General features: G+C 42.9%; 1 protein-coding gene across 2 annotated transcripts; it reads left to right on the top strand.

Annotated features, from left to right (window-relative positions):
- Positions 1–239: 239 nt before the first annotated feature.
- btf3 (basic transcription factor 3) lies at positions 240–7,560 on the top strand. Of its 2 annotated transcripts, none has more exons than XM_069673169.1 (6): positions 240–283; positions 2,613–2,681; positions 3,075–3,188; positions 3,276–3,477; positions 4,800–4,856; positions 7,099–7,560. In XM_069673169.1, exons 2-6 carry the CDS (start codon positions 2,613–2,615, stop codon positions 7,143–7,145), a joined length of 489 nt encoding a protein of 162 aa, XP_069529270.1. In that variant the 5' UTR covers positions 240–283; the 3' UTR covers positions 7,146–7,560. The 2 variants fall into 2 exon arrangements, with proteins under 2 accessions (XP_069529270.1, XP_069529269.1); XM_069673168.1 differs by having other exon boundaries at positions 258–346.
- The last annotated feature ends 1,079 nt before the right edge of the window (positions 7,561–8,639 follow it).

Below are 8,639 nucleotides of genomic sequence, written 5' to 3'. Positions count from 1 at the left end.
GTATGCATCATGTCTTTGTTTATTATCTTCATTGTTATTGTATTAATGTTAAATAAAAACATAACTTTGATGTCATTATTTTGTAACACAGATCATTTCCGGGGCCTGTAAAACACACAATAAAGCACAAGAAAGTTTAGACAGGGGAAAGTGTTGCCTGCAAAACCAAACTCTGGGCATCAAAAACCCATTACTAGATTGTGGTTTTTGCCTGTACGTCACTTCCGCCCTCCTCTCTCTCGCTTCCATCTTGCTCCCGCATGTGTCTGCTGTTAGTTTACAGGTCAGTGAGGAGCTTTAAATACCTTCTTCCCTGCACTGTTTCCCCCCGATCCGGCGGCAAGAGGTAAACGAAAGCCTTCTCTGTCTAGGTGGCTAAAATCTGCCGTGGTTTGAAGCTAACGCTGCTGACGGTGGAGTGTGGCTGTGTGAGAGGCTGTGACTGACAGGCCGAGCACTGCACTGTCTCCCGGTTAGCCGAGAAGCTAGCTACAGTTAGCCTTCAAGTTATTGCACAAAAGCTAAACCACACCTTGTTGCAGTGGTAATAGTGGGTTGAATTAGTCAGCAGACGTTAGCTTAGCTCTATCTGATGCTACCACACCCACATTCAAGCCACAGCTCCCCGCTTGTGTGTTTACATGTGTGTTGTAGTAGGAAACACTCTTTCAATGTATGACAATATTTAAAGGTCCAGTGTGTACGACTGGGGATGTTATTGGCAGGAATGGAAATACTCTTAAGTATGTTGTCATTATTGTTTGAGTTAACCATCTGGGAATAAAATTAGATGTGTTTTTGTTACCTTAAAACGTGCTGTATGTGTTGAGAGGGAGCGGGTCTTGTCCACTGAGTCCGCCCTGTCGAACCACCATGTATGTACGGTAGCCCAGAACGGACAAACCAAACACACTTGTTCTAGAGCTAACCTTAAGTGCTTTTCGCGAATTTCGCGGCCACCTTATGAGAGACAGGTTTAAACCCTGTTTTGGTTGCATTGTTGTATGAGATTTGTTGTCTTAAATTCCAACTAAATAACTTGTTGAAAACCCGCAAAACAAAGTACTTTAAAAATACGAAAGCTAGGTTACAAAAAGGTACAAAGTCTTTCAACATTGTTGTTATGAGCATAACACAGTAATTTAACACAGTTAGCATATACTGTAGTAATAATTTGACCTAGATGATAATGCCCTCGATGACCTGTTCGTAAAACTGTTAGAGCACACGGGCAAAAAAAAGAGTACCTACAATGTTTAAAGGGCCAGTTCGCCGATTTTCAACCTCAGTCCTATCATGCTATCATGGGTGCCTTTGGAGGACGCTATCCGCTTCTCCAATGGGCCCTGGAAAACGTCCGCAAGACTACGTAAGACGTGGAGGCCAGGGAGCTCGCCAAACTACGCTTCCTCAATCTGGGACGCTGCCTCTGATGTCATGTCTAGTTAAAAATCATCAGGTTTGAAATGTAGACTGCAGACCTGAAGATTTTTTAGACGATCCACCGGTATATTCTCGTCGTATTTCGTATTCTGTACCGCTCTGAGCCGTTGCCTGCAGCGAAACAGTAGTATTTCACTCCAGTGTTTCTCGCTGGGCCGGTCCTTTCAGAGGGAGGGGCACAATGCACGCTGGGTGTTGTAGGAATGTAGAATGGGTGAAACCACGAGCTGTTTGTACAACTTTCTCCACAGCTATGGCGCCAATTTCAAAAATGATTGCTTCTATCGATTGCAGAGAACACCAGCTTTGACTGACAGTGGCTTCTTCCAGGGGCGAACTGCTCCTTTAATATAAGATTTCTTTATAATGCAGTTTATGGAGCATGTTTTGAGATCTCCTGTCTGTTCTGCAGGAGTTTTGCTTGTTAACAGTTGTTTACACTTGTCAGCACATCATATTTCAGCAACAGAATGAGTCTTTGTGTTGGATCAGACGTGATGAGATTGGATAAGCAGCCATTTAGTTGTGATAAAGCTCCAGCGAAAAGCCCATAGATCACTCTCTCGATGTATCACCAGGCCTTTATGTGTTTTTGTCTTCTGCTAGATTTCCATCAGTATTGTGTGTGCAGTGCTCAATGAGATCAGAGCCTCAAGTCAGCACATGAATGAACCAAATCACACCCAGTGTGTGCTGGACACTTAATGCACCAGCCGTCAGTGACGCATACTTGCTCCTGACTTACTTGATAGATAGAAGGCAAGTTAGGGAGCTCTATAAAAACTATAATTTTTGGGTGCAGCCACACTTAAATGTTACTGCTTGGATGCAGCATTGCAACTCTGGACATTCTTTTTGCGATAACATTGACTGAAGGTAGATAAATCAGTGTTAATGTATTAGTATGTTATTAGGATAGTGTAGTATTTTCAGTGTGTTGCAGTTGCATGCTGTGCTTTGTGTCTCATTGCCTGTTTTGTGCAGTGTTTTCAGCAACATGAAATGTTTCTTATCCTAAATATTAACCATGTAATTTTTATAAATCTTGTCATGTTCGAGACACAATATTGTTTGTTTGTCCTGGAGGCTGTCAGTAAAAAGATCAGCTGTGTTGGCGACACGATCATAATCTTATAAAATGTACTTTCTTTTGTTTTTGTTTTTTACAGATGAAAGAAGCAATTATGAATCAAGAAAAACTTGCTAAACTACAGGCACAAGTCCGCATTGGCGGAAAGGTAACTGACCAGATGCGTGATCACAGGCTGCATGAAGTGCTGGATTTACTGTGCTGTTTTTCAATGCTTTGAGACGTGCTTAGTCTTCAGGGTTTAGCACCAGGTTGTCAGAACGTATTACAAATCAGGCCGATCAGATACGTTGGAAAAAGATGGGAAAAACATTCAATACAGACTTTACTATGCTGACATATAGAAGACATTTTTGTGATGCTATGGTGACATAAGACTTTGAGCTGCATGTGGCATCTGTCAAATTGTATCCACAGTTTTTGTGGTAGTAATTTTAGGTTCAGTCAAACATCCAGCCTACAAGTTTCACAGAGATGATTTATAATTAGATTATTAACAACAGGACAGAAACTGAAACATGTTTTCTCAATGTCTCCACAGGGCAGCGCTCGCAGAAAGAAGAAGGTCGTACACAGAACGGCGACAGCAGATGACAAGAAGCTCCAGTTCTCCTTAAAGAAACTCGGCGTCAACAACATCTCTGGTATTGAGGAGGTCGGTGTAAACTTTCATCTTGGTTTCGTTCAGTTGTCGTTAAAGGTTGTTTTGTTGCTAAGAGTGTGAAATTCTGGTCGGTTGCAGGTCAACATGTTTACAAATCAAGGAACGGTCATCCACTTCAACAACCCCAAAGTGCAGGCCTCCCTCGCCGCCAACACCTTCACCATCACCGGCCACGCCGAGACCAAACAGCTGACCGAGATGCTGCCGGGCATCCTGAACCAGCTGGGAGCCGACAGCCTGACGAGCCTCAGGAGACTCGCCGAGGCTCTGCCCAAACAGGGTCAGTAACCTATGATACTAAACCTTCGTCACAAATGAGCGCATGTAACAGAACAGATTGTTTTATTTTCTGTTTTGTTACGGAGACGAGTCTCCTTTAGAAATGATTGTTTCTGACCCATGATCATTTTACCTCCCTCGTTTTTTACATGATCCTGTTTAGTCGACCTTTAAAAGAAATTTAGTCCCTAAAAACCGTTTTTCTTTTTGTAGTCAAAGCTTATATAATGTTCTTTTGCAGCAACATTTGCCACAACGTTACGTGCGATGAAAACCAGTTTGGTAAAGTGTGGGCGGATTGTTACAACTTGTTGCGGGAGATTGTTTCTACATGGTTCTGTTTAAATTGATCTAAAATAAATACCAACTTATACAGACTTATAACATATCCTTTAATTTGTATAGAGTTATGCCTGAGATAAACTTGCTGCTTGGCCTTGCGTTCGCGTACACAACCGGCTGCGTCATGAACGTAAACTTGTCTTTGCACTACTCATGTAATACTGGAGGATACCTCTAGAGGGCGCACCAGAGAGCTCAGGCTGTATGCAACTACTGTATGTGCAGGATGTAAACAACAGACACTCGAGGAGGTTACTGTAACGTTTATTCTGAGGCCGCGCCCGCTCTGTTTCTCTAATGTGTTCCTCCGTGCACGGACGTAACAGTCTCAGACTTGTTTACATTTAGTTTTGCAGGTTTCCACGTCGACTAAAATGTAACTTATCTGTCGCAGCTGTTTTGACAGGCAATGACACAATGTATAGATGTTGATAATATGGACTTGGTTTATCAGCTTGTCTTCAGGACTTTCTGCCATGGTTGTACCTGCTGCTGCGTCGACCCTGTCACATGCCCTCTGCCTCCACACTCCCCCAACTTTCATGTGCATACAGCACCTCGCGTACGACGTGCACAGCCGACGCTCCTAACAGACACAGGGAAAGCATGGCAGCCACCATGCACACGTGTAGTTAAAAGCGAGTATTTCTCCGGCCTTAAGGGATATGAGGCATTTTAAAGAACCTCAACTAAAAGGACATCCAGAGTTCAAAGAACGTCTGGAGATATGATTTCTAAATTCAGGAAAGTTTTTGATCCACGTGTTTATCGTGTGAAAAAATCATTTAATTTAATTACATAACCTTTTAGCCTAGGTTGTTCAGTTTCTAGGGATATCAAGCGTTTAATTGTACTCAACAAAATGTCATCAAAATAAGCAAAAATACCAGTGCGGGCACTCGCGGAACATTTCTGTAGCAGAGTTTGTAATCAGGGTTTTTAGCTCTTCTAGTCTCTCACAGATCTCCTCTGTTCTTACAGCTGCAGATGGAAAAGCACCGATTGCAACAGTAGAAGAAGAAGACGACGACGTTCCAGGTGAGTTCTTGAAGGACTGCTTTGCCACAGTACAGTTGAGTTTTCTGTGCACATCTTTTGCAGACTCATTTGGAAGCCGTCTCTTCCACTCGTTCACTATCAGACAAGGCTCTTTTGTTTTCCCCTCTCAGTTAAATAATCACGGCAGGTTTGTTTTCTTTTGGCTTGTGTAAGGGGTCATCAGAAGGGGATTCATCACCGACTTCAGACGATGGTGCAATGCACCGTTTCTGTGCTGGAATCGTGTCCACTGTTTATAAGATCTTCAGATCCAGTTTGCTTTTCTTTGCGAGCGGAACGGGCCGAACACATGAGGTTACCATTACAGCCTTTTTCCCAGGACTTCTCAGTAATGTACCAAACGATTACACGTGTAGTCGGCGATGGGAGCAGTTGAAGGCCGATGGCGCGGGGTTAACAGCCTTTTGCCATCATGTTGTTGTTGGAGTTAAGTTTCCTTTTTGTTCCTGAGCTGAAGGAACATGTTTACTCAGACCTCTCCGATTGTTTCCATTTTAACCCCTCGACTCCTTCCAGCCAAAACGTGGACGTGCAGATTTCTCACGTTTCACGGAGTAATTGAAGCCAACTTTTTGATGTATGCCGTCATTTTGACAGCTGCGCTCAGTAGTTGTGAGGGGACGCGTGTGTGGAGCACATCTGAAGGGAGTTGCAAACTGTTTATCAGGTTTCAGATGAAAACACTTTTCCTGAATTGTTCTCTGCCACCACCGAGAGTCCTTCACGTAGACAGACATTCCTTTAACCCCTGACTAAGGCTGCAACTAACAACCTTTTATTCATCTTGGATACATCTGCCTGTTATTGGCATGATTAACTGATCAATCTTTTAGTGTATAAAATCCAAAAATCTTACAGCTTCCAATTGCATCATTTGTCCAGCCAACAGTCCAAATTAAGGTTGTCACATTTTTGATGCAAACTTTGATGCTTTTCGATACCACGTTATTTTTACGATCGATATTATCAAAAGGTACCGAAGCTTAAAAAAAAAAACACATCTACAATCAGTTTTCAGCCCAAATCTGCCGCGAGAGAGAGAGAGAGAGAGGGGGAGCTGTGGTCGAGTGATGCAGGCAGGAAGGGGAGAGAGCGAGCGCCGTAATGAAAGTAAAGCGTTGAAACTGAAATTTTAAGATATTTTTAATTTATTTATTTTACCAGGAAATAATCCCATTGAGATACAAGATCTCTTTTACAACGGAGTCCTGGCCAAGACGGCAGCATAAAAAGTTTCACAAAAACAAACAACAGCAACATAAAAGTTTCAAGTACAGAACAGACAACAGACTAAGACAGGCAAGAAATTAATCTACCAATAGCTGTAAAAGATGTCATTTCTGATTGAACAAAGTAACATGCCAACACCTCCGTAAAACCCCGCAGGAAGGTGCAGGAGTTATTTTGTCTGCAGCTGAAGTCGAGCTTCATCCTGCCGACTGTGTGTCTGTAGCTCCACCCTCGGTCACACCTGGAGCGCTTTCACAGCACCGACACAGCGGACTGTTCCCATTCACAGGTCGGCAAGTACCGACGTTTTGTCGAGTAATTTTGGCGTCTCATAAAGATGCACAAGTTAGCATCTGTTGCAGACAGACGGAGAGCAGAGAGAGAGAGACAGCGCTGTCACCTGGTCTCTACGTCTTCATTCAGTCCAGATTATCGACACAGAAACGTCCCAAACACAGCAGAGTTAGAAGAAAATGAGAAAATACAGACACACAACTTAATGCTTCTTATGTCTATGATTGATAATTTAGAGGGGAGGCTATATTTAATATGTGTCTTAAAGGAGCAGTGCGCCCCTGGAAGAAGCCACTGTCAGTCAAAGCTGGTGTTCTCTGTAACCGATAGAAGCAATAATATTTGAAATTGGCGCCATAGCTGTGGAGAAAGTTGTACAAACAGCTCTTGGTTTCGCCCATTCTACATTCCTACAACACCCAGCATGCATTGTGCCCCTCCCTCTGAAAGGAACGGCCCAGCGAGAGACGCTGGAGTGAAATACTACTGGAGGTTTTCCAGGACCCATTGGAGACCCCCTGTTCAAAACCCAAAGATTCATTTGCTGTCATAAATTACAAATAAAGGCAGCATATCCTGACATTTCAGAAGCTGGATCCTGTAAAAATGTAACATTTCTGCTTAATAAATGTCTGTAATAGTTGCCGATTAATTCCTCTACTCCTGACTCAATCTACTTTCCATGTTGTTGTTTCAGACCTGGTGGAGAACTTCGATGAAGCATCCAAGGACGAGGCTAACTAGAGGAAAAAAGAGGGACTTCCTGAAGTGTCAAAACTCGCCTGGACCATGTGGGGAACAAGATGTTTTTCTGTCATTCGAAGAGGTGGAAAGAGAATGATTAAAGTACCTGAGATGTGCAACACCTGAACAAAGTAATCACACTCTCTCTTCAGTGAATATTTTTGAGTAATTTTCTAGGAATAGTACTCTGGAGTATTAAAACAAGGGGGTCGGGGTATTTTAGTATTCATTCCACCTCTTCTCGCCCGTCAGACTCTGTAAATGCTCGTCGTGCTCTGTGGTCTGTGCGTCCAGTCAGAGTGGGAGATTGTGTGTTAAGTGCTGTGCATCTGTTTCCTCCATGTTACTGAACCATAACTCTCTGTGGCCTCGCTCAAACCACCATATCTGGAATAAACCTTTGCTACTGTCGAAACTTGGACAATATTCCTGTTTTCTTTTTATCCCTGAAGTACGACTCGACTTCCACCGCTGACATGCTGTATGTAAAACTGGGTTGCATGCCTCAGAGTGCAGGCTGATCTTTGACCACTCTTTAAACATTATCATACAACTCACTCAAATCACATCTGCATCACCAGGATTAGGATTTCCCTTATATACAGAAAGGATCTCTCGGTGCAGTATAATAGTTTAGATACAATTTCAGTCATGCAAGTTATTTCCGACGAAGTAATCTGATTGGATAAGAGGCATTCCACGAGTGCTGATACAGAGAACAACATCACTGGGACTTTTCAATCTGTGTATCACTCCACCTCAGCCTTCAGTGTTCTGAATACTGTTAATCAACATTACAGCAGAGCGTGTACATCTACATTAATCAAGCTGGTGCCTCTGAATCACACAGCAGACTCTTATTTCACTGGCTGATGATGCATTAAAACAAACATAAATGTACACGATAAAAACAGCTGATCTGTGGTAACCTGTTGACACAGAGGCCATGAGAATGTTTGGGTTGCTTGGCAACAAGACTTCAGTTTCAGCTAAATTGGGGGATTAGTTGAGTTGACGGAGCAAAAACTAATAATTCTAATGCTGATTGTTTTTACTGATATTTGCCGCGTGTAGAACTGTTCTGAGCAGTATCACAGTCGAGGTTGTGATGTACTGAATATCATCACGGCTGTGATGATGTGCGGCACTCGGCTGAATCACAGCCGTGATGATATTCAGTACAACATCACAACCTCAGCTGTTATACTGCTTAAAGATATAATCTTGAAGATCTCCACGGTTGTAACTCTTGATTTTCCTCGCTGACGGTCGCTTTCCTTTTTAGACTGTTTGCTTCATCTGAGCGTCGAGTTTGTTTCTTTTTCTTTAGATGTTCACTTATTGTTGAAGTTGTATCTCTAGTCATCCATCTATTCTTTGTTTGTTCAGCCATAGTAGATTACTGTTTACTGCTGGCTGATGGAAAACGCGTCACTAACTGGGCGCCGCTTGTGAAGGCTTTCATCAGTGGGCCATAGGCTCAATCGCCATTGT

This window comes from Semicossyphus pulcher, unplaced genomic scaffold (genome assembly GCF_022749685.1).
Source record: "Semicossyphus pulcher isolate SPU_LCO1_2020_fin unplaced genomic scaffold, fSemPul1.0.p SCAF_22, whole genome shotgun sequence".
Lineage (NCBI taxonomy): Eukaryota > Metazoa > Chordata > Actinopteri > Labriformes > Labridae > Semicossyphus > Semicossyphus pulcher.
Note: the sequence above shows the minus strand (reverse complement) of the source record. Positions and strands in the feature narration are given on the sequence as shown.

Excerpts from the sequence above, each read along its gene's own strand:
- btf3 (XM_069673169.1), top strand. The coding sequence starts at position 2,613 with ATGAAAGAAGCAATTATGAATCAAGAAAAACTTGCTAAACTACAGGCA. Across the intron at positions 3,189-3,275 it reads ACATCTCTGGTATTGAGGAG|GTCAACATGTTTACAAATCA; the intron begins GTCGGTGTAAAC and ends GGTCGGTTGCAG. Across the intron at positions 3,478-4,799 it reads CGAGGCTCTGCCCAAACAGG|CTGCAGATGGAAAAGCACCG; the intron begins GTCAGTAACCTA and ends CTGTTCTTACAG.